Below are 18,964 nucleotides of genomic sequence, written 5' to 3'. Positions count from 1 at the left end.
GCGGGTGGTCTTCAAATGTATTTGAATAGGAACAATTCCTCTTTTGATGCAAAATAAGTAACTTGTCGCAAGTTAAAAATATTATGGTAAGAGTTTCCGTAGATAAATATTTTTTCAGTAGGTAGATATTTTTGAAATTACGTTTTGATGATATTCTGAAGAAATTAAGATTGCATGCTATTCAATAAATTTGCAATACACAAATTTCTATCGAAATTGTGGCCAAGAATACTATTCCAATTCAAAATTACTAAGACTTGAATAGCGAGGTCACCACCGTCAGAGATCAGGCTCGAGGTTACACTTACATTGATACGCATTGGTCACGTGTTCAGAAAATTTTCCCGTGAAAATATACCCATTAATGTTGACTGTATATTATGGATAACAAATACTCCAAAAAATAGAACAAAATAGTTTGTGACCATTTGAAATGAAAAAGCTAAAAATAAAGAAAATGTGTGTTTTAACCATCTCATGATATCTTGCATGTGTATCACTGTCTTTAAGTATTTGAAAATGGGTTAGATTAAGTAGTCTTTTACTAAAGAAATAACCAATTAGTAAAAAAACCCTGGCCTGTAATTGAAGACTGATTTAAAAAGACTAGTTTACGTCTGATGTCAGTCCAAAGGTGTGGCGTTAGTTGCTGACCTGCGCATTACTGCATGTTTGGTTTTGTTAATAGAATGTCATACGCAAACTAGTCTTTATTATTCCTATTCAAATACATTGGAAGACCACCCGCTGTGGTCGGGGTCACATTCCATAATGCTAATATGTCTGCGCCCATGGGTGTCACATGTCCAGAAAATTTTCCCATGAAAATTCACCTATTAATTTTGACTGTTTACATACCCTTTCCGCGTATTAGCACATTTCGATTTTGCTACCCTTTTTTCCAATTTTTCACATTTTTAACACCCTAAACACAATATGCACGTATCGTGCTACCCTTTTTGACATTTTTTTTCTCGCGGATGGTGTACAGGCCATAATGGGAGTGACCCCCCGGGGCTGTGGATCACCTGAGAACAATGAAATACAAAAGAATTTGCTTACATTATTTGGCCACAGCTCAAGAGTAAGTTATTAGTATTAACTCATTTTGATTGATCACGCAATGTTTAAAAATTTGATAGTACTTTTATTATTGTGTATGTTGTGCCATCAACCGAGACATCAATCGATCCGTCAATGGTGTGTCTTCCTTCAGTGCTCTCCTTTCATGTATCAAAGATCTGCAGAAAATAGGAGAAATTTGTTCAGCACCAGATAGCAATATAAGAATATTTCTGTAATCTTCTACAAATCAAACTTTTTCCAATATAAAGGACATTTCAACAGGGCCAGCAAGAGCTGGCGGGGACCAAGTTATGGGGACAACAGACAAAGATTTAGGATTTTGTTTGAGACATAAAAAAGTCCGGTCCAACTGCCTGGCCAAGAAACTTAAGTTTATTTAGTGACCGTGCATCATGTATGCATTTTGGCAAATAAATGATTGGGTCTCATGCATCGCTTGGTTATGAAGTTTTGAAGTTTCCATGAAGTTCCATGCTTGCTCTAGCAGGTTTCTCTGGGATTTCCAGTTTCATCCTGCTTTCTAAATCGGTGATTAGTTATTTGGTTATTAAAAACTTCCTTCACCCAATGAAATTTGGGGAGCTGAACAGATAATTGGTGGATGTTACAATCTCTAAATGCTAAAAGTGTCTAGTTCGGCTGCAACTGGCCTATTTGATGCAATCTTATTCTGATCATTCACCAGTGGCAGCAAAATTACAGCGATCTGAATCCTCTGGAAAAATGCTCTATATAAATCCAAACTTATTATTACAGGGGTGGAATTTCGTAAAGTGCCACAGGAGTCCAAGTGGATTCTCGCAAGAGAGTTTTGCGAGAGTCCATGGATTCCCGTAAATGGATTCTCGTTGTACAATCTTGCGGGAGTCCAAAAGGTATTATATTTAGGCCACGTAAAATGCATTCAAACAAACAAACTAACAAATAAACTAACAAAGTTAAGTTTTTAATGTGTCATCATACTCTCACTTCCATATATGTCATTGCATCTTTGGCGACTTTTCCTTTATATTTTGCAGGCTTTGAGTTTTAAGGCGTGTTGAACTTGGCACATAAGTTCGCTGATCCAATCATTTCCAGTGAGAGTCCACATGGACTCTCGCAATAGGATTTTACGGGAGTCTCTGCGAGAGTCGACTCTCAGACTCCCGCGAAATTCCACCCCTGTTATTACTATGGGTCTTGCTTCCAAAACGATTAAATAGCTTCATTCAACAAAGTAAAATAGTTCCTTTTTTAATTAAGCTAATTTTTGTCATGTTTATGCTCACTTTATGTGACAAAGCAAACTGATTGTTTGGAAAAAGATAAATAAACAGGGAGGGAAATGTTAACCAAAATGAAAACTTGACTCTTGAGACACACGGTCAATATGAAACTTAAAATTAATTGCCCATGGCAAGCTGAAGCTTGGATTTCAAGAAAATTGCCATAATTTCTAATAATAAGATTTCTATTTTGGCCCAGGTGTGACAATCCAAAATGGTAGATTTAGGGACACAAGCACTTGTTAGGGGGCCCTGATTAGGGTGGGCCAAAAAACACTTTTTTTCTCGGATCGACTTGAAACTCTCGGAGAATGTTACTGGGGTACATACTAGTATTGTGCTGAAATATCAGTAATATCGAGACATGTTTAAGCCCAGGCAATAGATTTTCACAAAATCCCTACTTTTTTGCTATTTCTTACTGTATAACTCTATATAGAGAAATCAGTAGAAATAATCTGGGAATAGTAGGCATTCAGATGCCATCCTAACCAATATTAAACACTTTGGGTAGTTTGTTTGGACCCTCTAGAACATCACCAAATAGCAAGCCGTCTCCAATTGGTTACCATTATTTTTGCTAAAGACACGCATGTAAGTCAAATATTAATGATATTTGAGTTGCTATATTAAGGGTAGGGGTAGCATTATGGAGAATTTCCCCAGTTCTACTCAGTCAAATTTCCCAAATGCGGTATTGTTGCACAGATATCAACTGCAGCATTGCCAAAAATAAATGCTATATGATTTTTGGTTATCCATGTTTTGACCAGAGGTCAAAAGGTCACACAGCCTTGAAAATTACTACAATCAGGCGTCACATGACCCTTTAACCCCTGGTCATGTCAGAGCTGCTCTAAATTCATATCTCATGTATTGTTTGTACTTTTGCAGTTCATATCTACCCAACAAGACCAAAATTTGACTCAGTAGAACTGGGGAAATGCTCCATAATGCTACCCCTACCCCTTAATTTAGCAGCTCAAATATCATTAATACATGTATTTAACTAAATACAGGTCTCTAGCAAAAAATAATGGTAACCAATTGGAGACTGCTTGCTATTTGGTGATGTTCTGAAGGGTCTAAACAAACTACCCAAATTGTTTAATATTGGCTATGATGTCATCTCAATGCCTACTTTTCCCAGGTTGTTTCTACTGATTTCTCTATATAGAGTTATACAATAAGAAATGGCAAATAATTAGGGATTTTGTGAAAATCTACTGCCTGGGCGAGACATGCTCCGATCTTACTGATATTTTAGCACAATAGTAGTATGTACCCTAGTAAAATTCTCAGAGGGTTCCAAGTCGATCTGAGAAAAAAGGTGTTTTTCGGCCCACCCTAGCCCTGATGCAAAAAAATTTTGTCGCAAACATTTTTCCCCCCCTTTATAGACCTCAAAAATTTCAGGGCCCCTCCTTTTTGACATGAAAATTATGGGTTAACCCCATAGAAAAGCATATAAACTCAATTTTCCCAGGACAATTTGTGATAATTTTTTTCAGGGCCCCCCATTAGGCAGGTCAAAATTTGTCAGGGCCCCCCTTTTTGCACCAGGCCCCCCTAACAAGTGTTTGTGAACGTATAGCGTTATCATAGACTATTATAGAGATACAGACCATTCACAAACAGGCAAGGTCTGTACTTTTTACGCTGAGAATTCTTGCATATTCATGAGGGTCGCCCGTGTCTAACAAATCACTTACGCATTGCGTGACATTGTGTTACATGATAAGTGTTTTGTGTCTTTGTGTTTATGCGACAGACCAAAAAATATGTGGTATGTTGGCCATCATTAGAGTCACACGGTAGCCGTGACCAGCAAGTTTTTAAAAAAAAGACTGATAAAGAAGACTAATAACAGATGCTCCCACGAGACTATATTTACAGCTAACATTAAAACACTTGACTTCTATTGTTCGATGTTATTTTTCGCTGGGTACAAAATGTATCTAAAACCATGCTAAATGTTATTTACAGTCCCAGGTGTAATATCTTGACAACTCATTAATTCAAAAAGGGCCACCAATCCTACAGTCAATCATTGTTCGTAATAAACAAATATTTTTGCTTCCATTTCACGTGGTGTTTCATAGCGAAAATTAGTTGCAAATCATACTGATCCAGAATTTTTAGACACTGCTACAGGTCTACCTGGTTATCACCTTCACACTACTTTTTCAGATTCACTTCCAATTATACCCTAGCAATTTCTGAAATACCGTACATACAAATTCGAACCCCATTAAGCCAAAAAATCAAGTTTTTCACAATTCTTTTGTTCTTTTCGGACGACACATCAATTCATATAATAAATATTGTACATCGACACGCTATTTCGCAGCTGAGTCTCGTGGTGTAATGGTTAAGGCATTGAACTCCTAATCCGGGGACTCGAGTACGAAATCCGATGACCAACTTATTTTTTCAATATTTTATTAAACAATAATTTTATTGTCATTAATCAAGGATAACACAATTTTAATCATCCAGTGCTATTATGATATTATTTTTTTTTATCAAAGCAAGATGTTGCCAATATTTTTCTCATTTTTAGTTCTGTCCTACCACGGGCGATTCGCATGATAATAGGACAATAAAACATGTGATATGTATGAATGGTTGTTGAATCGATCTAGAGACCTGTCCCTTTGTCATCTTCAGCTATCGTAGAACTGTATTCCAACATGACTGTCATTTCAATTGTTATACCATTCCGGTTGGTTTATTGCATACACTCTATAGGTGTGAAAAATTATTATAGTATGGAGGCCAGCAGGGACAAAAACGTATCCAAAAAGATACAACCAAATATGGAAGGCCACTAAAGTCATAGCTACGTAAAGGAAAATTAGCAAAGCGGCAAAAATACCCAAATGCCTATTAAAACGAGGGACTGTACCCACCACAGACACACGGAACCCCTGATAGAGAGCAGGGCTTGAAGAATGAGGAAATTAAAACTACAAACCGCGAAAGACCGCCAACAACCGCCGCTTAATAGGAAATCAACTAGATTGCCCCAAGTAGGGCTACAAAGAACTATCAACCATGAAATTTGGATATCCAACTAGATTGCCCAAGAGGGCTACAAAAAACTACAATCATTAAAACATAATTATCTTGCTAAGTCGTGGCACTTAGACGCTTCCGTAGTATAAGCCTTGCTACATATACACGCATTTCTCAGCTTCAATTTGAAGTAAATCGCCTATATAAAAGTAAAATGCCTATTAAAAGGAGGGACTGTCCCCACCACAGACACACGGAACCCCCGATAGAGAGCAGGGCTTGAAGAATGAGGGAAATTAAAACTACAAACCGCGAAAGACCGCCAACAACCGCCGCTTAATAGCGAAAACCAACTAGATTGCCCCGCAGGGCTGCAAAGAACTATCAACCGCGAAATTTGGATATCCAACTAGATTGCCCCGCAGGGCTACAAAACCACAATCATGGTTGACATGAAGAATGAGGGAAATTAAAACTACAAACCGCGATCACGACGTAATTGCAATTTCAAGCCATTGATTTATATGGAAAGGATACTACAAATTATATTTCTAAATGATATATATAATCTCCTCTCATACCATTAATCACATAATAAAACATTTACATGTTCACAAAATAAAAAAAAAATTACAAACCGTGAAAGACTCTGACCGCGCAAGACGGGTTATCGCTAGTAACATATAATTTCAAACATCTATGTTTAGTTTTATTCGTTTTATGGAGTACTTCGTAACCCGATGACTTTCCAAACTTATAGCTGCTTGGCTATATTCATAAAAAGAAATAAAATCCACCAAAAAACGTTGACAACGTAAAGAAAGCAGCAAGTTTAAAAAGCCCCACCTCGGCTCACTTTATGAAACTTGGTCCCATTTTGAATATCAACAGCAAATCGGTGTTTTTAACGTTTAAGCAATAGCATCATTGCCATTAACATGCCTACTTATTATAAAACAAAACATATATAGGATATTGGCCATGAACAACATATTAATAACCTTTCTGATCGCTCCAGAATGCTAACAACTTAATATCGTGATCGGCACATTAAAGATACATAACACTTCTGGAAATGTTTTAAGTTGATAATTATGACAAAGTTTAAATCAGTATCTTTTACAAATGGGACCAAGTTTCAAAAAGTGAGCCGAGGTGGGGGCTTTTTAAACTTGCTGCTTTCTTTACGTTGTCAACGTTTTTTTGGTGGATTAACATATGATGCTGGGAGTTTGCCAGCTGGTGGATGTTTTGTATATTATCCGTTTATGAGCATTACTCACTATTCTGAGGCGTTTGATGTAACTATAGCACTTGGAGACATATTTTGAAGGGAAAAAAATGCGCTTTTGCTTTATTTTTATTCGGAATATTCTTGAGCTCAAAAATGATTCAAAATAAATAGGGAAAAGGATTGAATTGAATTAGGCCAAATAAAAAATAAAACATGTTTCACGTCCCCTCCCGCTTCCTTTTTTGAGGTTTCTTCAATTTTATTTTTATTTTTTGAAATTCAACTTTTCAAAAAACATGTCTAGGAAGTAGAGGTGCTTTCTATAGCCTTGCTAATATACAAGAAACACTTTTATAAGGTTTTGTGATAGTTAGAGGGCCTATCTCTCAGAACAACAAATAAAAAGAGGCCTCCTCCTCTTTCCAGGCATTATTGCATACGCTAAAATAGCTCTAATTATGGGTATTTACACCGATTTTGCGATAAAAAATAAAAAATAAAAAGCCCCCTCTTCCTCCTTTTTTTTTCAAAAACCCGGACGTGAAACATGTTTTTAATTTTATTTGGCCTTATGCAAAGAGTTGCAAAATAATGTACATGAACATCCGATCGATGAAACTTACTTTGCAAGATGTTGATGCTCTGGTTTTGAAGAATTGATAGCAGCATTGATCAGGAATAGGTTGAATACATCTCTCTGCAAGAAAAGATCATCAAAAATTTAAAACAATGGGGTTTCAATCAGCATCTTAGCTAGAGTTTGACAAGTGCCCGTCATTTTTACCAAAACTCAATGTCCAAAATTTGACCCTAAAACATAAACCAGAACTCCTTCTGAGGTACGCTCAGTTTAAATCAGGGGTGACTGTCTATTCTTCCAGAAAATCTTAATAGTATTCCCTCACCCTTCCACGGTGTATCACATCCCTCCCCAAATGGAATCCCACAAAAATGGACCCAAAAAGGACAATTTGATGCTGGTTGCTCTCTGCATGTACATGTACTTTCCCTAATTTTTCTTGTTACCTCCCATCCCTGACTGAATATAGGTGAGTATTTGTCACCCAAAAACTTTTTATCAGGCATGAAACTTTTCAGGCTTTTGCCTGAATTCAGGCAATTTTGTTGTCCAAATGTACTGATTTTTTTCTCTGTCTGTTTTGGACCTTTTAAGGCCAAATTCACACGCTTTTTCAGGCAGTTTTCAAAAAAGCCATTCTCGTGCCTGTTTTATACAACTGTTAGGCTAATTGTGAGTTACTTGTTCTACTAAGGTTCTGTAAAGTGTGTTGAGGCTTGTGGATCAACGTCTAGGCGTTGTGCCTGTGCCTGTGAGGGAGCACGGTGGCCGAGCGGAATGGGCTACGACTCATAATCGGAAGGTTGCGGGTTCGAGCCCCAGCGACGCCATCGTGTTGTGCCCTTGAGTAAGGCACTTAATCTCGATTACTCCTCTCCACCCAGGTGTGAAATGGGGAGCTGTTATGAATACTGTCCATTGAGCGCCGCCCAAAGTTATGAGCATGCCTTGGGCATTGTATGGCAGCTGACATATTCTAACGACGGCGGAATAAATGTAAAGCGCTTTGGTACATGTTCACATGTGAAAGGCGTTGTATAAATACCAACATTTATAGCGCACTATAAATCACTGCGCTTTTTTTTTACTGTCTTTCCTACAAACATCAAATTCCTACCTAGATGGTCCAATCTGGACACTGAACCATTGCATCTAAGGAATAATGGTTTAAAGGGAAGACAGCCTCAGACTCTCAAACACCTCTTTTATATATATTATTTTTAGGGCTGTGATTTATTATTTTCAGGGGTGTGAGAGTACAGCTTTTTTGGATTTTTGATTTTCAGCTTTTTTAATACACTTGCTTTTTATTACTTTTTTTGGTCAAAAAAGGTTCAAATTTGCCAATTTGCAAGTGTATCAAGTGAAAAAATTAGGTACTTTACACTTGGTCAAAAAAGTTCAAAATTTTGGGAAAAGGTCCAATTGTAGGGGAAAAAAGGTCAATTTTTTAAAAATTTGCCCCTAAATAAATCCTGGCTACTTCCCTGATTCTGTCTGCCAGGTACAGGAGTTGCTAGGGTTTGGCCTGGTGCTACCATTTCTTATCATGATAAATAGTTTGAGGAGTGATGAAAATGTTTAATGCTGATGATTTTTGTCGTGAGAAATGTAAACACTTTTCTTTACACATCATAACAGCCACAGAGCTACATTCCTGAGTCCCATGAACATCCCATACATGATACCTGTGCACTACTGCCCCCAATATTGATGATGTCATACATACCTGTGCATTACTGCCCCCAATATTGATGATGTCATAGCGTACTGGGTGAATAAGATCAACGGCTGTAGCAAAGTCTCCATCAGCTGCTGCTACAAATGCCTCACAAATTGGGAGTCCAGTCTTCATACATGTTTGGTAGTAATAACCAGATTTATCTCTGAAATAAGAAAAAAAACCACACAATTATAACATTATGAATGGAGTCCATGGAGAATACATTGCTGGATCCATTAGATCAACAGCTTTAACAAAGTCTCTGCTGGCTGTTTGTTATAAATGCCTTACAAAACTACGTACTGCTTGTCATTATAGAAGCAATGTAATTTGGAATTGGATTTATGGGCAACTATTGATTTTCCATCTCGGCCACTTGAAGGACAATTTTGGCATTTCTCGTACTGCTTGTCGCTAAAAAAGCAATGTGACTTGGAATTAGATTTTTATAAGACATCTATTCTGCTGTGATACCATGATTTTCCTTGATAGTTCCTCGGTCACTTGAAGGAAAGAAAAATGTGTTATCACAGCATTAACAACAAGAACTAAGTACGGTATTTGACCTAGGTAACACTGTTTCCCTAATACGCACCTCTTACAAAAGTGACATCTAGTCTAACCACCCCTCTTCAATATTCTGTCAAGTGTGTAAATAAAAAGACCATCTAAACTTTCCAGCTTAGGATGAAAATATTTTTGACTTCAGATAATTTCAAATTTTCACTTTCATCTAATTTGAAGTGTCTGTGCTTATTAGGTCCAATATATGTTACTTTTTTATTCTCAAGGAAATTGCAGTTTAACTATATCAAACATTTTGCTTTAAAGTAAATGTTTCTTTGAAACATTTTCACATAGTTGTCGTGCAATTACCTGATTACATTTTGTATTTACCTTGCCCAATTTCTGAGAGAGTTCACCATTTTCTTAGCTACATCAGGTTTTTTAGCTCCCAGGCATGACATCAGCATATGTGTGTCATTGAATACAAAGCAGTGGTCATCAATATTGGGACGACAAATCTCATAGACATCCTCCCATCTGTCTCCTATTTTCACTCCTGGATATCAAACAAAACGAAAATATTATACCTTGTGATAAGTACAACCTCAGTCAGTCAGTCAGTAGGTCAGTCAGTCAGTCAGCCAGCCACCCAGTCAGTCAGTGAGTTAGTCACTCAGTCTGCCAACAATCAGCCATCAGCTGTCAGCCAGACAGTAAGTCAGTCAGTCAGCGAGCCAAACACCCAGCCACCCACCCACCCAGTCAGTCAGCCACCCAACCAGTCAGTTAGTCAGTCATTCATTCAGTGAACCTTTTTTTTAAATAAAGCCTATCCAAGCTTGGTGCTGAAGGCAATACACATTATTAAACTTTATTCTGAATTAAATCATAGGCTGGAGTTGTTGAATAGTTATAGCACCCTCATCAGACTGGAAGTCTGCAACAGATCAAAGGAGTCAGAAGGCACATCTACATCTACATACAGATGACATATCAAGGTATTACACAATGTTGTAAAGAATACTTGTTTCAACTGCTACAATTCTTGATTGAGGAGCTTAAAGCCTAAATGTTGGAAACTTACTTTAAGAGGGTAGTGGAGACAGGAAATCTGAATGGAATCAGAATTAACATGGTTCATGGGTGAAAGAGTTTAAAGATAAGATGCATATGCACCCTTATTTTATATTGGATAAAAACACAATGCAATGTTATATAAAAAGATAGCCTTTTCCATGTGTGCATAAAAATGCTCTTTTGCAAGTTCAAACTTACGAAGTATTATTTATATGATCATTATCTAGAAACATAAACATTCACAACTTTCTTATACTCTTGTACAACTACTGGTTGGTTCTCTTGACAAATCCAGAAAACCTGACATAAAATCTTATCCTTAGATGTACCTTCCATTTCCAAGCGATACAGCAGTGATGTGGCATCTCGTTTGGCCAGCATGCTATGTGAGTCTTTCAGTGTCTTCTCAATATGGTTGTCATAGATTTCTAGTACTTTGTCATAGTCTGCTTTCTCCATGTAGAACAAAGCTTGATGCCATAGCAGGTGGCAGTTGAAAGAAGTGCATTTCTGCATGATAAAAAAATCAAAATAATGTTATAACATGTATATGAAGAAACACAATGAACAATAGCATCACTGAAGTTATTGTAACATTGCATAATTTGCATTACATAATATTACACATCTCATCAAACCAAAATATTGAACAAGACATAAATGCAACATAACATAGCACATAAAAGAGTAGTGACCATTTCGGTATATCCCAAAACTCTTTGCAAATAAAAACCAAAACTTCATGTATGCCAGTTTGCACTCTCGATCCTACTGTGCGGTTCCAAACCATGTACACAGGCATTGCCCCTGTATTGTTTGACAAGGTTTTGAGAATATGCAATTGCGTTGAAAATTGATGGCATAGTTTTGTTATTTCTCAACTTTTGTAATTTTCTCAAAAACTGCTTGTTTATGCATGGACCTGTTATGCTAGTTTGATTTCTTGCATCATTTCCTTTCTGAAAATGTATACTTTTATATACTTACCATCATTACGTTTAGAGATACCATAATAAAAATTAAATTACTCCCTCAAGGAAGGCATATGGAATATCTTCCACAACTGGAGTGAGTATATTTCAAATGTAAGTACCCGATTGTCTATTTGAAACCCATACTTCATTTGCGATCTGTGGAAGACTTAAGCTAAACCTTCCACAGGGGAGGTGTAGAGTGCGAAGCAAGCAAGATCTTACCATCCAGTGTGCCTCTGTAGTCTGTAAGGCATCAATCCCATAATCCCACTGGCCTGTGTTGTCATGGAGATGACATAAGGAATGTCTACACCACACCTCATCTTGATCTACAGCTAGACCCTACACAGAAAATTAACAAACAAATATTTATTGTAATGGCATTATCATTCAGCTATAATTGACCCTATCATATAAACCATCTGGACCTGTAAACATTCGAAATGGCAGCCACATTGTTGGAACAAGCTCCGGGTATGGAATCCATGTTGGTGGATAGTGTCTTAAAATTTGGAAGTAAGCAAGATCTTACCATAACCAATGTGCCTCTGTAGTCTGTTAATGCAATAGCATTCAATAGGGATTTTGTTGACCTTAAGTTTGCATAAAAGAAATCACACGTTCAGAAAATGGGAGTATAAGGGCATTTGCTCTGAACTGCATGGCTCAGTGCCAATACTAAATCGACAGTAAAAAGAATATGATCCAAATGTTCAGTGCCCAAGAGGTGAACATATTGTTCATCTGACTCTGCTAACTGACCTCTTTACATGATAATCATAGTATATCTAACCTGGAACACTCTTTTTGCAATTATACCCATCTTTGATCACCTTTGTGATCTATGAAAGATACCAAACATACTAATATGTCAGTCAAGTTAGCTCAATCGATAACATGTTCGACTATGGTACGAGAGGTTGCGGGTTCGAACCCTGACGGTGCCTATTATGCTCTCGTGGAAAATTGAGTTAGCTTTAAATTCCCCTTACTACTATTAAGTTGTCTCGTTGTAACCCGTACAAAACTTGAGGAGCTGATCCTGGTTGCGAAGGTTATTTGTGGAATGTCTAGGGTGTGTGCTCTTAAAAGCAGCAATGTGCCTGAATTGTTGTTAAATGGTTTATGGAATTATATGGGCCATAGTGGTCAGCGACAACCTGTAAAGTGTGCTGAGGCTTGTGGATCAACGTCTAGGCAATGTGCCTGTGCGTAGCGCACTACATGTATAAATCACTGAGCTTTTTTTTTTTTTAATACTAAAAAAAACCAAATCGGACATATGCTCGTTTTCCACAATACTTTAGGCAAAAAAAGCTTGTAAATCAAAATCAATGCAGTTGCAAATTGGATTTCAAAATCTTTATAAGCTTTTTTGCCTAAAGTATTGTGGAAAATGAGCAGCCAGCAGCCCCCTCCCCTTTTTCCCCTGACTTCAAACTCAGTCAAAATAAGTTTGAGATGCTCAAAACCAGAGCTTATTATAATGTATTCTAAGTTATACACACAATGAAATATTGTCACAATTCTTCCAACAAAATGCTTTAAACATATTTTACTGACATTTTTGTATAAAAAATGCGAAATATAACAGTTTGCCTTATTTGCATTTGTAGAATATTTCTTTATTACAAACTCACACTTGAACTAAATAAACAACAATAACAACACCAGTAGTAACAACGACAGAAACAACAGCAGAAACCAGAATATAAAAACAAAATCAGCAACAGCAACAACCGCAGAACTGCAATGACAACAACATCAAAAGTAAGCAGCAACAGCAACAATAAACAACAGCAACAATAAACAGCAACAACAGCAACAATAAACAGCAGCAACAGCAACAAATACTTGCCTCTTTTGCTGTTTTATTTGCTTGAGGGAATAAACTAGTTTCTGCAAAGCCGAATGCCAAGATTCCTTTTAAAAAACTGCAAAAAATAAATAAATAAATAAATAAATAAATATCACTTCTTCAACTTGTGGACAATACAAAAGATACACTGTACAATACAATGATTGCATTACTGGTACTTGGTAGGAGACAGTAAAATAGGACTTGAGGAAGGGCGCATGAAGCGCATTACCCAGCTCAAAACACTGGGAGTAAATTTATCAAAAGTTGCAACTTGCCCCCCTTGGCTCGAAATACCGGGACACAATGGACAAAAGTTGTAATGTCCATTTTAGCATTAAAATTACAAAATATATGTGCACGAAGCATGTGTTTGTCCCGATAAAGCAATTTTGGTATCGGGTCAGTAGAACAATTCACAAATTTTGTCCCCTCTGGCTCGGTAGCCCCTGGGTGCACGTTGAGAAAGGATCCTAGTTATTTTTATGTGTAAATACATTGTTAGAGTTATGAAAAGTTGCAACTACTGCAGTAAAACCCACCACCATACATAATAGGTAGTCTGGAACCACTATGGTAATAAGCAGACCTGAAACAGGGTATTAATAAAAAAAAGAGGAAAAAAGCTGGAAATGCTCAATAAACGCTGAAAAACAGCGTAAAATTGGGGTAAAGTGGCTCAAATTGGGCTAAAAATAAAAGAAAACACATAAATTTCAGGAATAAAAAAAGAGGAAATCAGCTGAAAAGAGGAAAAGTTTCAGGTCTGAATAAGAGTCCTCACCTGTAGTGTTTCATGTCTGTTGTCCAGGAAGGTAACGCACTATTGACAACATTGCGTATTATCTGTGGTCTTCCGACAACGAAAGTTGACCCATGGACTTGTTTGATGGCGTGTAGGTCAGTAGGATACTCTGCAACGATCTCTTCCCATTTCACCGTTGCTTCATGTAGTTTGCTTTTTCATATGCAAGAAAAATAACAAGGACAACCCTTTATTCCTAAACTCAATTAACTGCTTCTGATACATTAAAAAGGTGATTATCAAGTTACATGCTGTTTATTATTTTACAAATCTTTGAAACTAAATGTTGCTCTAATTTGGCAGCAACTTTAAAAGTTTAGTGAAATACACCCCTGGTCACAATGTACTTCATGGACCATTGATACAAGGACCAGGGTCACAGACCACCCTTCCCCCTCCCACATTTGTGACCCATCACATCAAAACCGACCACTTCGCGGCAGAAATGAAAATGGAGATTTAAACACTAGGATAAACTGCTGATTTTTAGCTTTAAAATGACACCTTACTTGTGGAAATCAGATAGAGTAAAAATGTTTTTCCTTATATTTTCTCATCTTTCATTTTTGTCTGCCAATAAACCCAGCTGCGAAGTAGTCGGTTTTGATGTGATGGGTCACATTTGGTTATGCAATTAATGTTATGCAAGTAGTGTTACATGCAGGTCGCTTTAGGACCATTGATACAGGGGGAAGAAGCACAGACCACCCTGCACCCTGGATATGCAATTAATGATCTGCAAGTGATACATGTAATGTAGGTCGCTTTGGGACCAATGATACAGGGGGAAGAAGCACAGACTACCCTGCCCCCTTCTCCCACATTTGGTTTATGCAACTGATAATATGCAAGTGTTACCCGGGGGGGCCACTCAAATATGACAGTGTACGCATGCGTGACCAAATTTTTTTCAAACACCCCCCTAAACGAGTTTTACCCTACCAGCAAATTTAGCCCCTTAATAAGGTAATTTAGTGTAGAATTTACCCCCTAATGAGTTTTTGGCTGGTGAAAATGCAACAAATGTACCCTTTTTGGACTCATAATTTACCAAAAATTTTAAAAGGTACCCTAAACAAGTTGTCCAGTTTCAGAAAACTACCCTTATTCTTGAAAGTCACTGTTTTTAGACCCTAAACGCGTCACGTGCGTAACTTGCCTTGCCTAAAAAAAACACCCCCTTTTACTTGTTTTTTTGGTCACGCATGCGTACAGACCATTTATGTGAATGATCCCCCTGGGAAGTGTTACATGTTTTGTGCACCCAACATCCTTTATTTCTTACCCATCAGCATATAGATTGATAGCATCCACATGTTTCTGTTCCCTTGGTGTAATATCACTCTTATCTGCATGCACTACCAAAGCATTAACCTTGTCTCTTAGCTCAGGGTTGTTATCTATAGTGTCAGAGGTACTGAATAATGACATTCCAACTGACATCACTTGCCCCATAACTGAAACATAAAAAATAAGTTTGAGATTAGCATAATGTACGTTTCCATGGTTAATAATTCGAAATTCAAAATTTGTTTCCCTTCCCTGCCCTTAAATACAAGAAAATTCTGATATATATTTAAGGGTAGATGAGGTATTGTTGGTCGAAGCAACCTAAAAATTGATTTTCATTATCTAGATCAATATATTATTAAAAATTAACACCTTGATGTTTTGCAAAAGTTCATTCTACAAATCGTATACTTTGCAAATTTGCTTAATTTATTGTTGTTTATGAGTATTGAGTTATGTACGTTTTACAAAAGTGTTGTTGTTTCAGCCCTCTTTACAACGTAACTCAAGAACTGCAGCACCTATAAAAGTATATCTGTGATATTTTAATTCTTCTACACGCTCGCTATGAATTGAGCAATGCAGTTTTTGCCAAAGCTCACTACCATTCGTAAGATCACTACAAGATTCCTGGCGACGGAGTACCTCTGCTGCAATGTTACTTCGCGGCTACTACCGCTGCTACTACCGAGTACCCAATCCCTTTGTGGCCGACGTTGGTACTACACCAAAGTACCAGCGTTGGCCACCATACTGTAGATACCCCCGAAGCAAAGTACTTACATCGATACTCCACCATGCGTCACCTAAGAGTCAACTGCGATGTACCGAGTAGGTGACTTATAGGTAGACCATGGTCGGGGGTACTTCGATGGCCCTTCAGCGGAAGTACCTGCACAGTAACCGCATCCATGGTGTACCCATGTGTCAGCAGTGAAGTAGCAGTGAAGGTACTCACCCGCGAGGTACTCCGTCGCTAAAGTTCTTTGATCGTAAAGTTCATTGACTTCAAGGCGCTACCGCCGGGTACAACTACGCGGCCGACTGCGGCGTTCAACTACGCGCTCAACAAGGCTTGCACACGCAACGCGTTGATGTGGAATTATTAATTTGTTATGATCTGGATACAGATGGATGCAATTGCTTGTTGCACAATGCAGTTTTTCCGTACGCCGGCGACAGTGTTATAATTCCGTTGTTTTTCTTTTGTTTTCCGTTTTGTTCTGTTAGGAAAATAACACGGTTTTTTGTTTGTTTGATTGTTTACTTGGTTGGTTAGTTAGCTGTTTGCCTGGCTGATGGTTGCTCAGCTTGGTTGTTTTCATTTGTATTTTTTTATCTTATTTAATTATTTAGTAAATTTATTACTTTTCAGAAATGTTTAGAAAAGATTGCATCATGTATTTTATGTTCATATGTTTTTTTATTCATTAACTCATTACTCGCTTTAGTTATTTTACTGATTTATTTATAACCTATTTATTTATTTAGTTGGTTACTTTCTTATGTACTTATAAATTTACTTAGTTCTTTATTTATTTATTTAATTGTTTTATACTTATTTATTATCTCCACTTATTTATTTACTTACTCATTTAGATATTTAGATATTTATTTAATTGCTTATTTATTTAGACCAACTTGGTTATTTTCTTGTTTTCTTGTTTATTTACTTACTTATTTAGTTAGTATTTACCTAATTATTTACTCATTTGTATAATAAGTTATTTTACCTGTCTCTTTATTTATTTATTTATTTATTTACTTCTTTGGGTAATTATTTATTTAATAACTTATTTACTTGTTTACCTATTTCCTTATTTATTTACTTACTCCTTTAGTTAGTTATTTACTTACTTATTTATTTATTTACTCATTTACTAATAGGCCTACTTAACTTATCCGCTTAAAAATGCCCAAAGAATAAATAAGAAACATAAATCAAGAACATATTAATCAATATAAAACAATATGGCAACAGAAACAAATAAGAAATGGCAACCCGCTTGCCTCATTTTTTTTGCTAGAGTACCAACGTCGGTACTCAGCTGCGGAGTACCTGACAGGCGAGTACCAGTGTCGGTACTCGGAGTACCTTCAAAGTACCTACGCCACGAGGTATTCGCAAGTTGCAGCCGGCTTGCTGGGCCACAAGGGTCTGGTGGCCAACGTAGGTACTCGAGAGTAGCAGCGCTGCTACTCTCATGAGAATCCCGTAGTGATGCTGTGAACTACCAAATCACAACAGTTTAAAATAATTAATAACCTTAAGATTCTTAAATCCAATATTTCAAGGTTAACACCTCCTTACATCTTTCATAAATAAATAGGGTTATTAAGTAAAATTGTATAAACTCTCAATCACTTATGCAAATGCTTTGATTTGTACATAGTTTCAGGCCAGCCAAGCTAACATATAAAATTAATTGAATAATAAATTAAATAAATTGCTTAAATTCCAAAAAGTGATGAAATTTGTCCAATTTGAGAATCCTGAAAATGCCTAAAATTATCTATCACCATGGTAATGGAGTCAAGGGTGAAGTCAGGGGCTGATCCAGAAATTTGATGCCAAATGCAAAGTACTACTGGTTATTATGGGAGAGCCCTCCCCTCACATTTTGTGACAAGTGCTAAGGCTCCATGACTTGTTTGAGTGTTTCCATACATTTTTCAATTTTTTTTTCTTAATTTATATTCATCTATTGGCCTTACACATTTATTTAAGGGGGTACTACACCCCTGTGGTAAATTTGTGAATATTTTTGCATTTTTCTCAAAACATTATAACACACTGCTAACAAAAGTTATGTATATTATTGGGGCAAGGAATCCAATTACTACACTGAAATTTCAGTGATTCAAGACAAGCGGTTCAGTATATATGATAGAAAATGAGGTACATCCTAGTGGTACCTTGTTTCTTATCATAAATAACGAACCGCTTGTCTTGGGTCACTGAAATTCAAGTGTAGTAATTGGATTCCTTGCCCCTATAATATAGATAACTTTTGTTGCCAGTGTGTTATTAGTTTTTGAGAAAAATGCAAAAATAGACACAAATTTATCGAGGGGTGTAGTACCCCCTTAAGCTATATAATATATGCTATGATTACCAGTCAACAGAAGACCATAAAATACCTCAAAATGCTTTTGTTTTTTACAGAAACTCATAATTAGGGTTTACATGAATTACAAGTTGATTATTAAAGGAAGTGTCCGGCAATCACAACATTATGCCTTAGGCCTATATAGAAAAACAATTAGCAAGCATGAATCACATGGTTTTATTTAAAACAAACTCATATTGACCATAAAAAATGAATAAAAACGGTTGTCTCTCAACACACGTTATTCAAAATTCCTACACCAAAATTATCTAGTGCAATGATGTTGTGGTTATTTGTTCTCAACTTTTGTCAGCTTTCATTGTTATACTGGGACATTAATTTATTGCACCAGATAATGTTGGCGCCCGGGAATTTTGAATATCGCCTGTTGAGACATCGCTGTTTTTATTTGTTTTTATGGTCAATATGAGTTT

At 36.8% G+C, this 18,964-nt stretch overlaps 1 protein-coding gene across 1 annotated transcript in view; it reads right to left on the bottom strand.

Annotated features, from left to right (window-relative positions):
- The window catches only part of LOC140137694 (tetratricopeptide repeat protein 38-like), a 33,742-nt gene continuing 14,778 nt past the window's right edge, over positions 1 to 18,964 (bottom strand). The window contains exons 4-12 of the mRNA XM_072159449.1: positions 15,416 to 15,587; positions 14,110 to 14,283; positions 13,326 to 13,401; positions 11,690 to 11,809; positions 10,823 to 11,003; positions 9,807 to 9,972; positions 8,916 to 9,072; positions 7,230 to 7,303; positions 1 to 1,241 (exon numbers count right to left, since the gene is read on the bottom strand). Of these exons, the coding sequence (XP_072015550.1) occupies positions 1,151 to 1,241; positions 7,230 to 7,303; positions 8,916 to 9,072; positions 9,807 to 9,972; positions 10,823 to 11,003; positions 11,690 to 11,809; positions 13,326 to 13,401; positions 14,110 to 14,283; positions 15,416 to 15,587 (1,211 nt within the window). The 3' untranslated portion in view covers positions 1 to 1,150. The remainder of the gene's footprint in view (positions 1,242 to 7,229; positions 7,304 to 8,915; positions 9,073 to 9,806; positions 9,973 to 10,822; positions 11,004 to 11,689; positions 11,810 to 13,325; positions 13,402 to 14,109; positions 14,284 to 15,415; positions 15,588 to 18,964) is intronic.

The sequence above is a fragment of the Amphiura filiformis genome, chromosome 17 (genome assembly GCF_039555335.1).
Source record: "Amphiura filiformis chromosome 17, Afil_fr2py, whole genome shotgun sequence".
Lineage (NCBI taxonomy): Eukaryota > Metazoa > Echinodermata > Ophiuroidea > Amphilepidida > Amphiuridae > Amphiura > Amphiura filiformis.
The sequence above is the reverse complement of the archived record's forward strand: the minus strand, read 5'-3'. Positions and strand labels throughout refer to the sequence as shown.